This window comes from Notothenia rossii (assembly GCF_949606895.1).
Source record: "Notothenia rossii genome assembly, chromosome: 3".
Lineage (NCBI taxonomy): Eukaryota > Metazoa > Chordata > Actinopteri > Perciformes > Nototheniidae > Notothenia > Notothenia rossii.
In genome coordinates this window covers 57058287-57077888 of record NC_136901.1, presented here as the reverse complement: position 1 = coordinate 57077888, position 19602 = coordinate 57058287, and the positions used below count along the sequence as shown (strand labels likewise).

At 40.8% G+C, this 19602-nt stretch overlaps 1 protein-coding gene across 5 annotated transcripts in view; it reads right to left on the bottom strand.

The window, feature by feature from the left end:
• The window catches only part of LOC307032142 (F-BAR and double SH3 domains protein 1-like), a 30544-nt gene that overhangs the window by 10641 nt on the left and 301 nt on the right, over positions 1-19602 (bottom strand). For 3 of the 5 annotated variants that reach the window (XR_013806167.1, XM_079669931.1, XM_079669930.1), the window contains exons 2-17: positions 16989-17086; positions 16871-16916; positions 16018-16091; positions 15510-15654; positions 14799-14935; positions 14623-14686; positions 12094-12222; positions 11489-11611; positions 10745-10840; positions 9856-9972; positions 9648-9752; positions 9088-9243; positions 5223-5348; positions 4599-4682; positions 2100-2244; positions 1906-2006 (exon numbers count right to left, since the gene is read on the bottom strand). Coding sequence is in view for 4 of the 5 variants with exons in the window: in XM_079669931.1 (XP_079526057.1) it covers positions 1906-2006; positions 2100-2244; positions 4599-4682; positions 5223-5348; positions 9088-9243; positions 9648-9752; positions 9856-9972; positions 10745-10840; positions 11489-11611; positions 12094-12222; positions 14623-14686; positions 14799-14935; positions 15510-15654; positions 16018-16091; positions 16871-16916; positions 16989-17086 (1746 nt within the window). In the remaining variant the exon portion in view is untranslated. The remainder of the gene's footprint in view (positions 1-1905; positions 2007-2099; positions 2245-4598; positions 4683-5222; positions 5349-9087; positions 9244-9647; positions 9753-9855; positions 9973-10744; positions 10841-11488; positions 11612-12093; positions 12223-14622; positions 14687-14798; positions 14936-15509; positions 15655-16017; positions 16092-16870; positions 16917-16988; positions 17087-19602) is intronic. The other 2 variants (XM_079669929.1, XM_079669928.1) reach the window with 1 other exon arrangement.

Sequence of the window (19602 nt, the reverse complement as noted above, 5' to 3'; positions counted from 1 at the left end):
ACCGGTTACGTGTATTGTTGTTGTTAGCATCTGGTGCTAGCTAGCTGCGCTAACGGATATAATGAGCTGTGAGGTGGAGGAGAGTCCTCTCCTGTCAGACTGATAGACTGATAACTACAGCTCAGGTGAGATGGACTCTGAGTGTTTAGATAGTTAACTTAGTCTAAGTTCTCTGTGGGTCTCAAACGGTTTGGTCACCATTTATGTAAACACATATTTCCATTTGAAGGGGGAGTGATTAGTAAAATACGCATGAATAAATAAAAAAAAATGTTTAACTAGGTGAGAAAAGGTAAGATAAACTTTAAAAACTTGTTGAGAGCTAAAACTGGTCTTTGCTGCTATTAAAGTTGCTTGATGTTGCCAGAGGATCTGACACGATCTTTGGCATATTTGTGATGTGATTGCACATTCATTAGCATCAAGATAAGTAGTTGCATTGGTTGCAACGAGGGAGAGATCAAAGCTATATAAATGGTAGAAAGAGACATCTTAAGCCAAACAATCACAAACTCCTCACACCAAGGGTTTAACTTTGGTTTGAGAAGTGGGGGGGAAACAAAACAGGGAGTCCTCCGCAATGAAACATTGTTCTCGATTTAATTCCATTTCCTGCCTTTCTACAAATATATATTAGGGACTATCGTGTTAACTAATCCAAGAAAAATGAGTAGTGTATATAATGAGTATGCAAACTTATCTATCCATGAATCTGTTTTATTTGTGATTACCTCACATCCTATAGGGCATGCACCTCCGGTAAAAAATGTTTCTTTAAATTGAAGTTAAAGGCATCAATCTGGTGCACAAATTAAGAGATGTATGGATACAGCTCTCAACACTCATATGAAACAGAACTGTATATATTTCAATACTCAAAAAACCATTAGAATATGCTCACAACCAATAACACATCATTGATATACTCCTCTCTCCTATCTTTATCTTACCTAGTCTGCATTCTTTCTTTTTATTAATGCATATTTTACTAATCACTCCCCTTTCAAACTGTGTTTTTAATTTTTTACTGACATTGGAATTATTTTTTAACTTATTTTGAACAACTATATTAAATAGATGGAAATATTTGTTTAGACCAAACCGTTTGAGACCCACTGAGATAACTTAGACTAAAGTTTACAATATAATCACTCAGCAGGTCCTTACCTCCCTGAGCTGATGTTATCTCAGCCTCTCAGTCCGACAGGAGAGGACTCTCCCTCTCCTTATTGTTGAAACAGCTTCTAATCTCCATTAGCAGCTCCGAGCTAGCACCAGATGCTAACAACAACCCCGTAACTCTGTCTGTCTCTCTCTGTCTCTCTCTGTCTTTCTCTCTCTGTCTCTCTCTGTCTCTTTCTCTCTCACACAAAATGCGCTCCTGCCACACACACACAGATGCTCCTCCTTGACGATGACCACTTGTGTAAAAAAAAAAAACACATTTGAAAAGTGGGGGGGACACAAACAGGATTTTTAAAAGTGGGGGGGACATGTCCCCCCTGTCCCCAGTGGAAATTACGCCCATGCCTCACACGCATATTTCAAGTACGAATATGTTTTTTAAAGTAGGGAGGAAGCTCAAATAAAGGTTTCACATTTTTACAAGATCAGTTATAAAGCGTGCCTAAAAGAACATCAGCTGTCTCGAGCGCAAGCATCAACATAACCTTAGGAACTCCTGCAGTCTGAAGTATTTATATATCTTGCGAAAAATATGTGATGTGTATTCAGTTGAGTTACAGAATGGTATGGAACAGGGACGAGCCCAGAAGTGAAGACATTTTCTGAACACAATGGATTGTGGGGTTTTGAAGTCTGCAAAGATTATTTGTCTAAATGAAGGCAAAAGAGGACTGCTTTTCTCTGAGGCCTCGGCCCCTCGCTGGTACATAATGCGCTCACCTCTGCGTGTCGACAGCGGATCAGGTGAATCAGCGCTCCCTCCTGGAAGGACAGCTCCTCTGCACTCTGGGCCTGGTAGGAGTACAGAGCTCTGGCTACACCTAACACAGGATTAAAGTCAAACTGGATGAAAAACACACAAGCACATGACATTTTAAAAATCACTTGTTGTGGGGTTATCAAAGTTGTCACACCTCTGCTCCCTGCCCTCTCTTTGGTCCCGCTGGATAAGGTGGAGCTGAAAGAACCCTCGAGATGAGAGGGGCCTTCTGCTGGTAAGAAGAGGAACTGCACATAGCGCTCAGGAACATACCCCACCTGACCACACGAGTTACACACCTGGACACATGAACAGGTGTTACAGAGATACAGATGAGATTACACACTGGAAAACATGCACTCTTCAAAGTAGAAGCTCTTTTCCCCATAATGACCAAGTCGCTGCACATTATCCCACATTTTACACTTTTTATACTAAACAAGCTAACGAGTCAACTCCCAATATTAATTGAAATTATTTTATTGACTTAAAAGTGATCGTTTTTCTTCCGCTAAGAAAAAAGATCTCTGTTCCACGGCGCAACAACGGCTGGAACTGCGACAACAATAATTTTACGGCAGCACTGTCCAACTCTGTTCACAGTTTCTGATCCGCTAACAACTCCTTGAACACTGCAGAGCCCATACATTACATGTAATTTGTTAGACACTTTTATCCAAAGCGACTTACATACATTCAGTACTGTGGACACTCCTCACAGGAGGAATTTGGGGTGAAGTGTCAAGCCCAGGGACACAACGACATGCTGACTGCAGTGGGACTCGAACTTGCTACCCCCCTATCCACTGATCCACAGCCTCCCGCAGATACCGTGTTCCTGTTAGTATTTACTTCCTGTCTGCCTTCTTCTGGTGATTTATCTGACGTCCAGCACTCCGCCTTTTAACCTCTTTTACTTTCTCACCCTTGATCCTCTTTAGCAACGGTCATTATAGTCCTTAACAGCGGTCTGTACTGCTGTATTAACAATGTGTCACGTGTTCTGAATTGACCAATCAGAATCTAGTATTCAACTATGCCGTGTAAAAATGTCTGATAATGTCCTGATATGTCAACAAACAGCAAAGCAGCTGTTACATATTCCATATGTCTGAGGAATCCTCCTGGGCTAACTGGCTTGCTGAGGCCTGTCCTGGTCAGAGACAAGGAGAGTCAACAGCGGGAGAGACAGGTGGATTTACAGGTCGCCTGCATCTCTGATGTGAAGAATTATATGCCTGAGGTGGTAAGACCCTGAATGGAGTGATAGCAGTCACCAGGTAATGTGCTAGTCTGGGTTGTAACAGTAACGTCCTAAAATCTTGTCTTTCATTGCATCAAAAGTTGAACATTGTTCAAGTTTTGATGCCGATAGATGCTCGTGATGCTTGCAAAGCCATGCTATGCTCCCCACAATGCAGTTCGGCGAAGATTAAAAATCTTCTACGTCACCCCATTCAAGTGAATGGGCGAAGCGTTGAAAGCATTTTTCGATGCCTGTAGTGTAGACGGGCCGTAAGTCAAAATCGACGGTGACGACCCACTTTGATTCATTTAAACATTTGAAAATGCTTTCTGCTGCTGCGGACAAGAAAGCCAAACAACTCACGTTCACCGAGGCATCAACCTCCAAAACCCTTTCGAGGGCTACAAGAAACGATGTGAGAAGCCTACAAGATTTAAGCTGGTCAGATAACGAACGAGTAAATGAAAACAGAATGAGGCGGAGAAGTGTGTGTGTGTGTGTGTGTGTGTGAGAGAGAGAGAGTGTGATTAAAATAGCCCAATTGCTTTTAAAATAAATAAACATTGAATGTGTTTAATTGAATAGGAAAGGGGTTTAACGTTAGTGGCAGGTTGTGAGAGAGAATAAATAAGACAGCCCAATATTTAAAAAAAATCTATTCTTTTTCGCCACTTTCCGCTTATTTCGCAACTTCCCGCAATTTCACCACATAAAGTCACATAAAAACCCCGCATGTTTAATCGCATAATCAAGGATACTAGCCCGCATAATCAAGGATTTTAGCCCGCATAATCAAGGATTTTTGCCCGCATTTATATCACCTCCCATCTTCAGAGCAATCTGACTATTATAACATTAGCGTTAAGAAAGCTTACTTAAATATCTGCCACAACATAAGTAACCAGATCAAAGAAACATTACGTGTTTAATTTAATTTGTATTTGTATTTGCTAGCGGAGCCTGTGGCGCACTTACACTGTAGGTGCGCCGCATTTGCGCTTCAGATGAGGCTCCCTCCGCAATATGAAGCACCCTCCGCAAAATGAAGCACCCTCCGCGAGGTCAGGTCCCACGCAGTCTGCGTGATCGGCATCGAGGGATGCATTTTTTAATGCTTCAAATACCACCCCTTTCATGTGAACACGCACCTAACTAGATAGGGCAAAGCTGGCTTGAGTTAACGAGTTGATAACCAGCTTTGTAGGACCGCTTAGCGAGAGCGCGTTTGTTTTGGATTAGATAAACAGGGTAACTCAAACATATCCAGGTTATGTTAAACCGGCTTCGTCGTACAGGCCTCTGATTTCAGGCTGCTCTGGGACCAGTTCCACGAGGCATATGGAATACGTAACAGATTAGAGAGATCATTTATTCTCTCGGAGAACTAAGGTTAGAACATGATTTTACCTTCAGCCAGTCCTCCATGTCTCCATCCTCAACCACTTGAAGCTCCTCCCCTTCAATGATTGACAGCTCATCTAGCTGGCTAGCCTACAGGAAATAACATGCTTTTTTCGTTATCAATTTTTCTAAAATGATCCACCTACAGTACCTACTACAAATTATATAGAACTGTCTATGGCCTTGGTTTACTACATTTGCAAAAATAAATCTCCAAATGAACTCTATATCTCTATATAATATAATCTATATAATCTCGGAAAATATCAATATATAGCATCCTGTATCTTCTCTGAATTTACCAACAGGTTCCACTGATTTCAAATAACACTGTGTACGATAAACAAGTCCTTTTAAATTCGTTTAACAACATGCTGGACATGTTCTATTTAGACAAATCAAACTACGAAGAATGGTTTTTAATCTGCCGGCAGACGCTGATTTATAATTGTTTCTCCTTCACCCCACTGATTTCATTATTATGTAATTTAGGGTTCTCCACCTTTTCTGCACTGGTACTCACTTTACTTCCCTAAACTGTCATGACAGATAATATAGAAAAGTCAAGTTATCATTTTAAATTTCTGACGATAAGCACTTATAAAGCCTGTTTGATAGTCTGATTTCTACCTGGTAGTTGTAGATAACTCTGCAGGCTGCCGGGTAGATACACACTCCAGAGGCTGACACTGGGTCTGCAAAGATGTCTCCGTTCTCATCATCATAGTCCTCAAAGTCAGTCAGCTCAAACTCATCCTCCAAAAAAAACACAGATTAAACACATCAGTGAGAGTGGGCAAGGTATCTCACATATTTTTCTAAATATGATTGTCACCTTTTTTTTTTTTCTTTTTTTAAAGAAGAGACCCACAACCCACCTCACTCGCCGAGGAAATTTAAGAATTACATTTGAATAACAACCACAATGTTTTCATCTCTCCATGGTTTTCATGTTTTCAGACAGGATCTTATTTTTAAGAAATGTCTTTATTTTGTCTTTTAATCAATGAATCCCGGAAAAAGACAAATCCAACACTGAATGTCTCTATTAACAAGTATTGAGTTTATATAACAGCAAATATATATATATATATATAAATATTTTTGCCATAAAGCTCCATCTAACTCTGATGGTGCGTTCACATCGTCGAATTACGCGATGGTGCGACAGTCGAGTCATTCGCGTAATTTGCGTAATTTTTCGGTGTGAACTAAAATTGTTACTCTTAGAAACAAAATCAATGACCTCTTGCCTTTGATCAGTATAGTGTTATCAACAGCTCCCGGAAACCTAAGCTCTAATATTACACTAGATAGTAAACTAGAATGCTTTTCAGCCATAAACCTTGAACAATTAAATTCAATGATTCTCTCTTCTAAACCATCAACGTGTATTTTAGACCCGATTCCAGCTGTTAAAAGAAGTTTTTCCATTAATTAGCACTTCTTTATTAAATATTATGAATATGTCTTTATTATCAGGCTATGTTCCACAATCATTCAAAGTAGCAGTGATAAAACCGCTTCTTCAAAAGCACAACCTCGATCCAGAGGTTTTAGCCAACTATAGACTTATTTCTAATCTTCCGTTCCTCTCAAAAATTATTGAGAAAGCAGTCGCAAAACAGCTGTGTGATTACTTAAAAAACTATGATTTTTTTAAGATTTTCAGTCTGGCTTTAGAACACATCATAGCACAGAGACAGCTCTGGTTAAAGTCACAAACGACATTCTAATAGCCTCAGACAGGGGACTTGTCTCTATTCTTGTCTTGCTCGATCTCAGTGCGGCATTTGATACTATAGACCATGATATCCTATTGCAAAGACTAGAGCACTTAGTTGGCATACAGGGAACTGCTTTAGGCTGGTTTATCTATCTGAACACTCTCAGTTTGTACGTGTCAACGATGAATCTTCCAGGCAAACCAAAGTTAGCCATAGAGTGCCACAGGGCTCAGTGCTCGGACCTATTTTGTTCACATTATATATGCTTCCGTTAGGCAATATTATAAGGAATCATTCTGTAAACTTTCATTCTTATGCGAATGATACTCAACTATATTTATCAATCAAGCCTGATGAAATTAATCATCTAAATAAAATTCAAGACTGCCTCAAGGACTTAAAAACGTGAATGACCCTACATTTTTTGGTGTTAAACACGACTGAAACTGAAGTTATTGTACTCGGCCCAAAGAATCTACGAAACAAATTATCTAAAGGTATACTAACTATGGATGGCATTAATTTGGCCTCCAGTGAAACTGTAAGGAATCTTGGTGTTATATTTGATCAGGATTGATCCTTTAACGCCCACATAAAATCAATTTCAAGGACCGCCTACTTCCATCTACGTAACATTGCAAAAATCAGGCATATCTTGCCTCAAAACGATGCAGAGAAACTAGTCCATGCATTTGTTACTTCAAGGCTGGATTATTGTAACTCCTTATTATCAGGGTGTACCAAGAAGTCAGTGAAGTCGCTTCAGCTGATTCAAAATGCTGCAGCTCGTGTACTAACCAGAGTTAGGAAAAGGGACCACATTACTCCTGTTCTGGCTGCCTTACACTGGCTCCCTATAGAACACAGGATAGAATTTAAAATTCTTCTTCTCGCCTACAAAGCCCTTAATGGGCAGGCGCCATCTTACCTTAAATAACTCATTATACCCTACTGTCCTACTAGGGCATTGCGTTCCAAGAATGCAGGGTTGTTGGTTGTTCCTAGAGTCTCTAAAAGCACAATGGGAGCCAGAGCCTTTTCTTATCAAGCTCCACTTTTGTGGAAGCAGCTTCCAGTTTGTGTTCGGGCGGCAGACACCCTATCCGTTTTTAAGAGTGCGCTTAAGACCTTCCTTTTTGATAAAGCTTATAGTTAGGGCTGATTAGATTCAGCCCCTAGTTTTGCTGATATAGGCTTAGGTTGTCGGGGGACATCTTACTTCTTCCTTCTCTCTGTCTATACCTGTGTACTCTCATGTTCCGAATAACCCAGCTTCCCCAAATGTCTTTCTTTTTGGTGTCTATATACGCCGGGATCCGGAGTGATGGATGATCCTGCAGTCCTGTGTCATGGATCGCGAGTCCTGGATCTTGAGTCGTGGCTGTGGTCCTGGATCATAAGTCCTGGATGGATATCCTCGTGGATTCATCTTCCATACACACAGGCATTTCCAAACATTTGGACTACCTATGTTGCAAATGTATTATCTTTTCAATTTACACACGGCATCTATTGCACGTCTGTCCGTCCTGGGAGAGGGATCCCTCCTCTGTTGCTCTCCCTGAGGTTTCTCCCATTTTTCCCTTTAAACTGTGGGGTTTTCTCCGGAAGTTTTTCCTTGTACGATGTGAGGGTCTAAGGACAGAGGGTGTCGTATTGTCATACTGATATTCTGTACAAACTGTGAAGTCCACTGAGACAAATGTAACATTTGTGATATTGGGCTATATAAATAAACATTGATTGATTGATTGAACGAACCATCAGACGCTCAAGTTTTTTCAACTCAAGCGTCACATTTGCGTGACGTGTTCTCGCGTAATCCAATCAGCAGTGAGGATCTCAGCCTGCCGTCACTGACGTTGAATCAGAAAACCAAAATATCAGCTGTTAGTTGTTAGGACTTAGAGCTCACAGCTCCTCATATCTGTTCAGAAACTGGAGAAAAGTCGGTGCTTTATTTCTGTCTGTATGGTATTGTTGTGAGTGTGGACGGAGCAGCTACAACTTTAGCTTAGCCTGATCGATCCAATCTCCATTCACGCATTTTAAAAGTGTTTCGCCTGCCGTCTTGTATGCACACTTGTCAAAGCTTCAATTCATGGTTTTTACATACTGGTATCAGTATGTTATTAGTTTGGCATAATTGTGTATCTACATGGAGATAAGCCCCGCCCCCTCACCAGCACGTCTTGTTTGAATGACGCAAGTAAACACAGTTGATAGCCGTGGTGAAACTCGAGTGATTAGAGCGATGCGAATATTCGCATTGCGGAGGGAACGCTATATTACACAGCCCCAGCCTCTCAAGGTTTTCCCCAAGGTTCAGTGCTTCGTCCCCTCCTTTTTGTTTTCTACAAACCAGTCATTGGTCCCATCATACCCCACCATGGCCTTTATTTCCACTGTTATGCCGACGACACCCAGCTCCACCAAATCTATCCCTCATCTGGCCTCACAAACTGACTAAGAGTTATACAAACCTGGATACAATCTCACTTCCACAAACTCAACAGTGAACAATTGGAACCTACATGACTCATTACATTCTGCCACAATGTCTCCCTCTGTATTGATGGCTCCACTGTTCCTGCTTTCACACCCATCCTTCAAATTGGTGACATTATCGATCATTTCCTCTCCTTCGAAACCCACAATAACCACATTACAAAACATTTAGTAAATCATTTGGTGCTCCGATGAATAGTAGTATAAGCTGTATAACTAATGGGGCACTAAATTGATTTAGTGTATGTGAGTTTGCATACTGAAAAGTCCTCAGTAGACTTCCTCTGTTCACTGAGGCGTCTCTCCCTCTCCAGCTCCTCCTCTGCCTGGGTCATGGCATTGTGAAGCCACTGCTCGATTCCCGTGATGCAGTCTGACAGTAGAGCCAGACGAGCCTCTGCCTTCAGCCTGCTTAGCTGAGAGGAAGACAGCCAGTTACACACACACACACACACACACACACACACACACACACACACACACACACACACACACACACACACACACACACACACACACACACACACACACACACACACACACACACACACACACACACACACACACACACACACACACACACACACACACACACACACACACACACACACACACACACACACACACATCAGCTGAAATTATATATGACCTGTACAGCGCTGTATAGAGAAGGTTGACGGTAAAGTCTCTAATTTGCATGAGATTTTTACGTGAGCTTTTTGAGCATGTCATTGTAAAATAACACCAGATTGAAGAACTGAATTCCCCCTCAGGGATAATAAAGGTCATCTTAAATAGCCTTTTAGGGTGAATCAAGTACCTTGGCTTTCCTCACACTGTCCTGCACCTCTGCTATCTTCTGCTCTACACTGAGGCACGTGTCCCCAGATAAGAGCTTCAACCGACTCTCTAACGTCTGCAGAGCCTGATAGAGAAACATAGAAAGAGGTAAATATACATTTATTTTGTATGGCCTGCCCAAAGCATGTGAATCGGGAAATAATAATCATAATTGAACAAAGACTCACTCTCTCTCCGTGTGTGATGATCTTGTAGTCTTTGGCAGCTTTTGTAGCCCACTTCTTAGCCTCCCTCACCAGGCAGCCGTCTGCTTCTGAAGCGCTGAGCTCCTGTAGAGTGGACACCTGAACACACCACAGTCACACATCCCTCTATTCTGTGTTCCAGTATACGTCAGCTTAGTGTCAATACAACAGCCTATGTGAATATTTGTATGTATTTTATATCACGTTGCACTGGACTGCAATATAGTATAGTTTATACGGTCAAGGTGATTAGGTCCACCCCTCCATGCATTGCACACACATGGACCCGTGCAATGTAACTAAATGATGATATTTTATGAAAATACATCTTTGACTTAAAAGGTCCCTATTCTGCTCATCTTCAGGTTCATATCAGTATGTAATAGTGTCTACTGGGACATGTCTCCTTGCTTTAATGTTCAAAAATATCTTTATTGTCCTCATACTGCCTGTGCTGCAACACCTCTTTTCACCCTCTGTCTGAAACCAGAGCCCCGTCTGCTCTGATTGGTTAGCTGGCCGGCTCTGTTGTGATTGGTCAACCGCTTCGAGATGTCCCGCCCCTTAGCCTAAAATGTGTTGGAGCGCTAGCCAATAGAAGCTCAAGTGTTATAAAGCGATGTCACTATGTTACAGGAGTAAATAAAGGAATGAAAGTCCTGAGTGTAAGGGAGAGAAACTCCCTCTGGAGGGAACAAGGGGATTTTAGCCTTTGCAGACCATTTACAAGCACAAAAACCTTTAACACACAACAGGAGAAAACCCATAAAAAGCATAAAAGAGCCGATTTAAAATGTGTTGTATCACTAAAAAGGCAGGTACAATTAAATGCTAAAGATGAGACTTCATACACACAGACCAACACACACACCTTGTCACCTGGAGCGGGCTGGAAGGTGAATTCAGGTGTTTTGCTGAAGGAGACAGACTCTTGGAGAAACTGCAGCACATTTCTCTCTCTGGTCACCTGAAAACACAGCAACCAATGATTGTTACAATCAAACCAATACCTCCTACTGTTCCAATTGAAGAAAAAAATATTTAGAGGTGGGTGGACAAAATCTCAATACTTCAATCAACATTATTTTGTAACATTACAACATTGAAAACCAAGGTGTAAAATGTTTTCTTCCCCCTCGCATCTTCAACCAGATTTCACTCTTCACACTGCTATATTAGTGCAGACATTTTAAGTATGTGTTAAATTTCAATCTGTAAACTGCTGTTCCTTTTACAACTTGAACAAACTTGTTAAGCTATTGCTCCGCTCTTTTCCCTCAAGATTAAAAAAATATATCTTCAAATTGTTCTCCTTATTTTCAAACATGTTCTAAAAAGAAAAAAACGTTTTCTTGCATGTTTAATTTATCTTCATTTCGAAGTTTCCACATTCCTGATTCCCATCTCCCCACCTCCCTGTGACCCCTCTGCCCCCACCCCCGTCTTTTCAGAGCAAAGTGAGACATGTCTTATGTCTGGCTTTTCAGAGGGCACCGTGGGATAGTTGGCATGTAGAATTCTTTGATTTGAGAACCTACAATACGGCTGTCAACAATTTGGTTATTTAAACTTGAGAGTTATGATAACTTCAATATAACACTCCATGGACTTATACCTTAGCAACACTGTCCCATATGGTGCTGAACTGTTTGTGTGTTCTGAGACAAGTGCCCATCTCTGTCCCACACAGCAGGGTGAAGTGGCCTCTCAAGTCATCATAAACATCACCGTCCATTTGCTAAGGGGGGAAATAGAGATTCATGAGTCATTTTTTTATATTTAAAGTAACGTGTTCACAACATATTCACCTAATAATGCTTTAACATATTATCAAGGTTCATTTATTGTCACTGTTCAACACAGGTTTGCTGAACAAATGCAGTTGTAGTCTAGCTTAGTGGAGCTAAGAACAAATGGATAATTAATCAAATACCCATACATCTTTAAAGGGCCTCTTGGCTATTTTGTGTACATTTAAGACCATAATTCTCCTAACTTGTTAATAGGTTTAAAAATGTACTGCACACACACTTTTTACCAGTGTAATTTATGAAAGATAATTATAAGAATAAGAGTGTGATATGTTTTGTTTGTAAAAGTCAGTGCTTTATCAGTTTTACAGCTTCCCTTTTTAGTGTGTGTGTGTGTGTGTGTGTGTGTGTGTGTGTGTGTGTGTGTGTGTGTGTGTGTGTGTGTGTGTATAGGCCTAGAGTGTTTTACCTCCATAATGTGTGGTAAGTCGTTGGTATAGTAGTGTTGGTGATGGCCGTTGACTGCTGATAAAGCCAGCATATACTCGTTACGAGCTTCAGTCAGACGATCGTCACACTCCCTCAACCTGGCGCTGAGCTGCACACACACACACACACACACACACACACACACACACACACACACACACACACACACACACACACACACACACACACACACACACACACACACACACACACACACACACACACACACACACACACACACACACACACACACACACACACACACACACACACACACACACACACACACACCAGGTATACATCACTTCAGGGGACATTACATTGACTTACATGCATTTCCTGGAGACTTATCCTAACCTTATCCATAACCAACACATGCCTAACCCTAACCGTTACCCTAACCCTGACTTCACCCAAAAATTAATGATTCCCCTCATGGGGACCTTCATGTCCCCATAAGGGAGGCGAGTTCCCACACGTGACTGTGTAAACAGATGTAGGTCCCCACAAGGATAGTAATGCTATTCCACACACACGCACACACAAACACGCAATACTTTTCCCACAAATGTTCATCAGAACTTCTTTAGTTCTCATGAACTAAGTACAGATCGCGTTCACACCGGAATAAGTTCCTGGGGGAGGATTAGGCAAATGAAGCCGCTGACGTCACGTCTTCTTCTTCTGCTTTGGGTTTACTGGCAGGCCGCAAACAACTTCACGGCGTATACTGCCACCCGAAGTCCCCGTCCGGAAGTGCCCGGAGTTGGGGACTGGCTTCAGTAGAAGCCTTCCGATTAAATCGCCAGAGTTAAGAGCAAGTTAGTCTCTCTGCGTTTGTGCGCTGGGCTAATGCTAATGCTAATAATGCTAATGCAAGGATAATAAAATGGCGGCTTCACAAAACTTTTTGGGAATTTTACGGGTCGTGGTTTGCAATCCACCAGCCAATCAGAAATAGGAACCTTTTTCTCCCACGAAAGTCCCTGCTCTCTAGCAGGGACGGAAAAGGGGGTAAAAAGTTCTCATGAACACATTTTTGTTCCGGATTTTTTTGGTGTGAACGCAACATTTCGGAACTAAATCGGATATATATATAAATATTGCACATTATTAATGAAAAAAGGGACCAACATATAACCATCTTTAAATTGCTCCTGTGGGTTTTGTCCACTCAATGTATTACGTGTGTAATATACAGTATGTATTATGTAATGTAAAGCGCTTTTAGCACTTGGAAAAGCGCTAAAATAAATACCATGAATTATTAAAATAAATATCATGAACTATTTTCTGATAATTAAATAGATTTTGAATGGTTAATTTCCTTCTTTTTTTTTTAAAGCTGATGATGAAATAATTTTCTCATATAAAGATATAATTACATTTAAATGAACTTTTTATGAAATTGTTGTATGTGATAAAGACAGGAATAGACATTGTAGATCTATGGGAAGATCTTTTTCTAACCCATGCAGTGGCATCACATTACAGACCCAACCGTCATTATTCCAGGATTGACTACAACATTGTTACAAGATAGACTACAAATCCCTGCGCTCTACTTGGGGGATTGAAAACTTAAATGCAGTGTTGAGCTAGTGTTGAGTTTTTTCATGTATTTAGCTCATGGATAATTATGATAATGATAATGTATAATTAGATAAGAGTTGTTTAGCTTCACATAATTGACCAAAGGATATTCTATTCAAGTGCCTTTGATGTATGCTGCTCAAAGTATATGCATGTTAACTTCTAGTCATTCTCTTTGATTTCATGTTCTTTGATTCTTGGTCAAGTTATTACATTTTGGACTTTGATAACATTTGTAATCAGGTTAAGTGCAAATGTTTTCACATTTTAGGAGTTGTTCTGTTCCAAAGTCGTTGACACAACAGGATTTTGCATTCCAAATGAATCAGCATAGCAGTGGCAATTCTAGACCAATTTTACTGCGGGGGGCCAGGCTGGGGCCAGTTATTTCATGAGAGGGGCACAATAAAAGCAGGTTAAAAAGACAAAGACAGTATAAAGTAATTGTGTAAAATAAACATAAAATACAGTAATTGGTATTTGTTTTTGTAAAGGTATTTGTTTTAGTAAATGTAAGTTATAGTTCTTTGTTTCAGTAGTTTTTTCATTTAGAGTTTAGAGTATTTTTTTTAGTAACTTTAAGTGATAATTTAATAAGGTTACGAACAGTTTAATCTTGACTGTACATCCGGGTCTCTGACTTCATTTAGTTCCAATAAATCGTAATATTGTAACCTTTTTTTTGGATGGGGGGGGTCACTGGTCAGTGTTACGAGGGAACTGGCCACTGTTGCCCCCCCCCCTAGAACCGCCCCTGCAGCATAGCACCCGCTATGTCACATTTATATGGAATATCATATACAGTTTATATATGGAAATATTCAAACATCAGATCAAGGGTACAAACAGGACAACAGGGTAATTTGGTCTGTGTTAGTAGCTAATTTCTGTATACAAAATGTGATAACATTCATACCTTAGCAGTCATCTTTTGTAGTCCTGTCTTAAAGTGGAAGATCCCATGTTCACTCTTTCTGGCCCTGACAGACATATTCAAATACAACATATTTACACTGAAATGAAGCTACTTATCTTCTAATGGATTAACATTAAGTCATTTTTGTTTATACTGCTTCACAGATGCAGTGTGACCTGGTTTGTGCATCAGCTGACTTCTCTCTGGCGACAGTGGTGATGTGACTCAGCTGGTAGTAGCTCTTCTTGAAGCGCTGCAGCTCCCTCAGAGCATCCACCAGCTCCCCCTGGACCCTCTGCAGCTCCTCCAGACCCTACACACACACACACACACACACACACACACACACACACACACACACACACACACACACACACACACACACACACACACACACACACACACACACACACACACACACACACACACACACACACACAGCAACAGTTTTCGCATTCACATATTAGTAATCACATTGTTTTTTAAAGGAACATTTTGACTCTAAATTGCAAAAATGGTTTTGTATCATTCTGACGTTGAGAACATTTAATTGCAAGCCTCACGAATATTTTGAAGTGCGAATATTTGTCCTCTTCTCTAGTCAGCATGAAATACGTTTAATACTGACATGAAATATCAATTCGAACTTCCCAAATGTAAACCCATTCCAAAATATTTTTTCTCTGGTAATTAGCAAAGCTTGTTTGTGGTTCTCTCAACATCTTTTTCTCCTTTAACGTTTGCATACATGCCAAAGGTTTGGTTAAATTGTACTTGACAATGAAATAGAAACAGTCATTTCAGTATGTTGTAACATGAAATGCAACTAAACAGATCCTAGTTTTAATATTTTTGAGCACTATGTGTGATCTGTGCAGGTCTCTCACTCTCTTAGCTCGGATGTCCTTTGCATTGCGAAGACTTCTGGAGACCTGTCCAATCAGGCGGTGGTACTCCTCTGCAGCAGCTAGTCGCGATGCGGCAGACTGAGCTGTAGCATCTACCACTGACCGCCACACACCAAACACACTCCTGAAAGCACACACACCAACACCAATGAACTGGCAATCACCATTGTAAGTGCACTCAACACTTCTCAGTCATCCCCTTTCAGTAAATGAATGAAATTGATTGCGATCTTCGAAGAACTAATAGGAACATAAACCAAAACCACACTAAATTATATTATGCTTCTAGTATTTTATATTGGTAATAGCCACAATGCAGCTTTTAAACACATGTCTGCTGATTAGAAGGCTACGTTGTGTGTGTGTGTGTGTGTGTGTGTGTGTGTGTGTGTGTGTGTGTGTGTGTGTGTGTGTGCGTGCGTGCATGCGTGCGTGCGTGCGTGCGTGCGTGTGAGCGAGCGTGCGTGCGTGCGAGCGAGTGTGGTACCCAGAGGCGGTGGCATCTGTGTTTCCTCGTTGCCAGTCTCTTTTCTGGTACTGGACAGCTAACCTCTGAAGAGCCTGCAAAGGAAGAAACTCTTTAGCGTCTCAAACAACACACGCATTGGGCTTTTTCATGAAATCAGTGCAGTTAACTCATGATGATGTGATGTGAAGTACCCACAATGCTTTTCATTCTGAACTCTCCTTCACTAAACTCTATCTGTTCATATGGTATTTTAGAATACTACCTAGTAGCATGTCTTTGTAAACACACACCATCTTAAGTTCAACATTATGTACAGTATGTGTCACATTCTCCACCATGATGCAAACAACACATGAAGCTCTCCAGAGAGTGAGAACTTGGCACATCTGAGGCTGCCTCTCACCTCCCTTTGTACACTTCCATGTTGTACTCGGTGAACACAATGGAGCAGTGTCTGGATGTTGACCGGGTAGCTCTGTTGAAACCGAACACGGCTGCTGAGCATTTACCAGAAAGGACGATCGCCACTGTTAGATAGCTAGGAACTATTGTTCAAGGTGCATGATGCCTGCAGACTTCCTCATCAACCAAATACAATTAGGATGACTTCTAATAGTATGGTCCTACTTATATAAATAGTGAGGAATACCCAACATTATTCACTTTTATTTGACAGCAGCGCCCTTAGCATTCGCCTATACTGCCTATGCCAAGGGCCAGCCCTGCACCCACACACTCAACACTCTGTCACAACACAGCACTCAGGTACTGATATTGGACCTGAAATCAATAAATCATGAGCATTTCCAGTAAAAAAAGATGGTTCCAGTAACAGGACTTATAGTGGACTAGAATAGCCCTCTTTACTCACCTGACCGTACTCTTTCTCTATGGCTGCTCGCTGCTTACTGAAGGTCCTTGGGGGGGGACAAACACGTCATTTCTCAGAGAATCAATGGAGGGATTTCAAATTGTCACAACAATTGTACCTGATTTCCTCCAGAAGCTCAGTGTCCTGATGCTGTTTACCCTGCAGTTTGCTCAGCTGTTCTGAAAACACCAACTTCACCTGCTGGCTCTCCTTAACCTGCACACACACACACACACACACACACACACACACACACACACACACACACACACACACACACACACACACACACACACACACACACACACAAATGATGTTAAAGTAAGCAAAATAAAGTCCCCCAACTCGCGCGGAGTACATTGCACAGACAGCAGTTAGTAAGATTGATTTCAGTAGCCACTTACCGAAGACTAGAAACGGTTTTGAAAACTTTTGTCACGTAGTGATCGTCTTCTCAATAGAACATCTTTGATAATGTCTTCTGGCCAATCAAAATCAAGATAACGGCGTGGTGTTGTTGCAGGAAGTCCCGACGGAGAATACTTTTGCTGTAGTACATCTCTATATACATCGATACAACATTACGTGTTGATAGAAGTCAACACGTAATGAAGACCCCACGGTTTGATGATTGATAGATGTGTGGGCTGTCTTTCATTTTGACACACAGAACAATGTTATAATAAACATACATACATACTGTATGTTAAATGGATATATCCGCCTTCTTTCATTTATCTTTCCATTCCCACAACAATATACATAAATAAATGGCACATTTTGGACATAGTTTGAATGGTGATTAATCATGATTAATTAATTTTTAAGGTGTGATTAATCTGATTAACATTTTTAATTGTTTGGCAGCCCTAATTTTATCATATATGTTGCATTGTTGGAGGAGCTCAGGGGCCTCATTTATAACGCCGTGCGTAGGATTGACGTGGGAAGGTTGCTTACGTAGTAGAAATCCGAAAAATCGGTCCATAAATGTTCCGCCACTTTCTGATTCACCAAACATTGCGTAGGCCTACTGGCGAGGAAAGTACGTATTCCACTTCCTACGCCGGTTTCCCTTTATAAATCACAACTGACTCGAAATGCGCTGCAGCTTTTGCGGACTTCACGTAACGCCCATATTTGCCTATAAATAGTCAAAGAAACGCCCTTTCATTCATTCATTTTGACTGACTGCATGGACAAGATCGCAGGAAATGACGACAGAACAGCTAAAAAAAACATCTCACACCGTGTCAGATTTTGGTAATTTTGGGGAGGTCGAGATAAATCATATTGTTTAGATAAGTGGTCCGAAAAAGGTTAATGACAAAAAAAATACACATAGCCTTCCTCAGGCAGTGTGTTTGTACCGGGGACAGGAGACCCCCCCTTGATGAGAAACTGTAAGAATTGATCGGGGAATCCCTCCGGAGTGGAGTCATGACGACTGGATCTGAATTATGTTTTCGTATTTGGTGGTTTGTGTCCCAGCTGTCGATCAGCTGTGCGCAGCGTCTCCACTGCAGCCTGTGCATCTCAACCCCCCTCTGCAGCAACTCTATATCCACCAGTTAAAGGAAATACAACTAATGTGTTGTGTTATATTAGCTGTACAATTGACCACATACTCTATGGTGCTTTTAGTTTCCATACCTCCTGTGTTTTACGAGCGACTTTTCAAGTCTTGGCAAACGGCATAAATCACGATTAAACATGTATTAAACATATATAAAACCATGGTCGTATCTACAACCTATAGAAATGCAAAACGGCGTCAGTTTAGACGTAATTCTGTCTTCCTGCTTACCGCATCATTTATGAGAAAAGATTTCATAACATTAACACAACATATTCGAGCTGGTTTTAAATAACATATCCGTATTTATTTATTTCTCCCAGTTATGTTTTTGTGTGAACTGAGGAGTCTCAAACAGGCGTTTGTTAAATCATTTTAAGATTGGCTTTAATCAATGTTTGGAAATTAATTCATATGATAAATGACAGGTAACATTTTATTTATGGTATTATTTCCACATATTTCTCTCCATTCTTCCTTCTGCCAACGGTGTCGCAGTTTCTCGTCTCTCCCGTTTTTGTGCTTAGTGCGTACACATGGGTTAGAGTTTGCGTGGAGGACCGAACGTTTTCCCGTCAAGTTAGTATTTTATAAATCGCAAACATTGCGTAGAAACTGCCGTACGCCATTTTTTGAGCGTATATCCCTTTATAAAGGAGGCCCCTGGTCAGAAGAATGTCATTGCCATTTCGACACTGTAGCTTTGTGCATATGACAATAAAACCTTTGAATCTTGAGTTAGTTTGTTTAATTATAAGCCTTTACAATGAGACTGTTGACTCAGTGAGTGTTCTGAAGTAAGGAAAGGCTTTCATTTGATCCATATATGGAAAGAACACAGTGTGTATTACAGCCTGTAGTCTGAGAACACAAATTGTATCCGCTATATTTCCTGTACATGCAACACAGTTGGCAATACGTTTGAGTTAGGTTGAATATTATTAAGTCTAACTCTAAAGCCTGTAAGGTCTGAAATACCTTACAATATGAAATTAGCTTTTACAGTATGTTCATTTAAAAACCTTCACAAAAGCCTTGCAGAGTTCCTTCATGTCCTCTAATAAGCATTCAAACAATGGGACACAATACATATTCAATACTGGTAGGGAGGAGAACATATATCTACCATCCAAAACTCAATATTTCAAATACCATA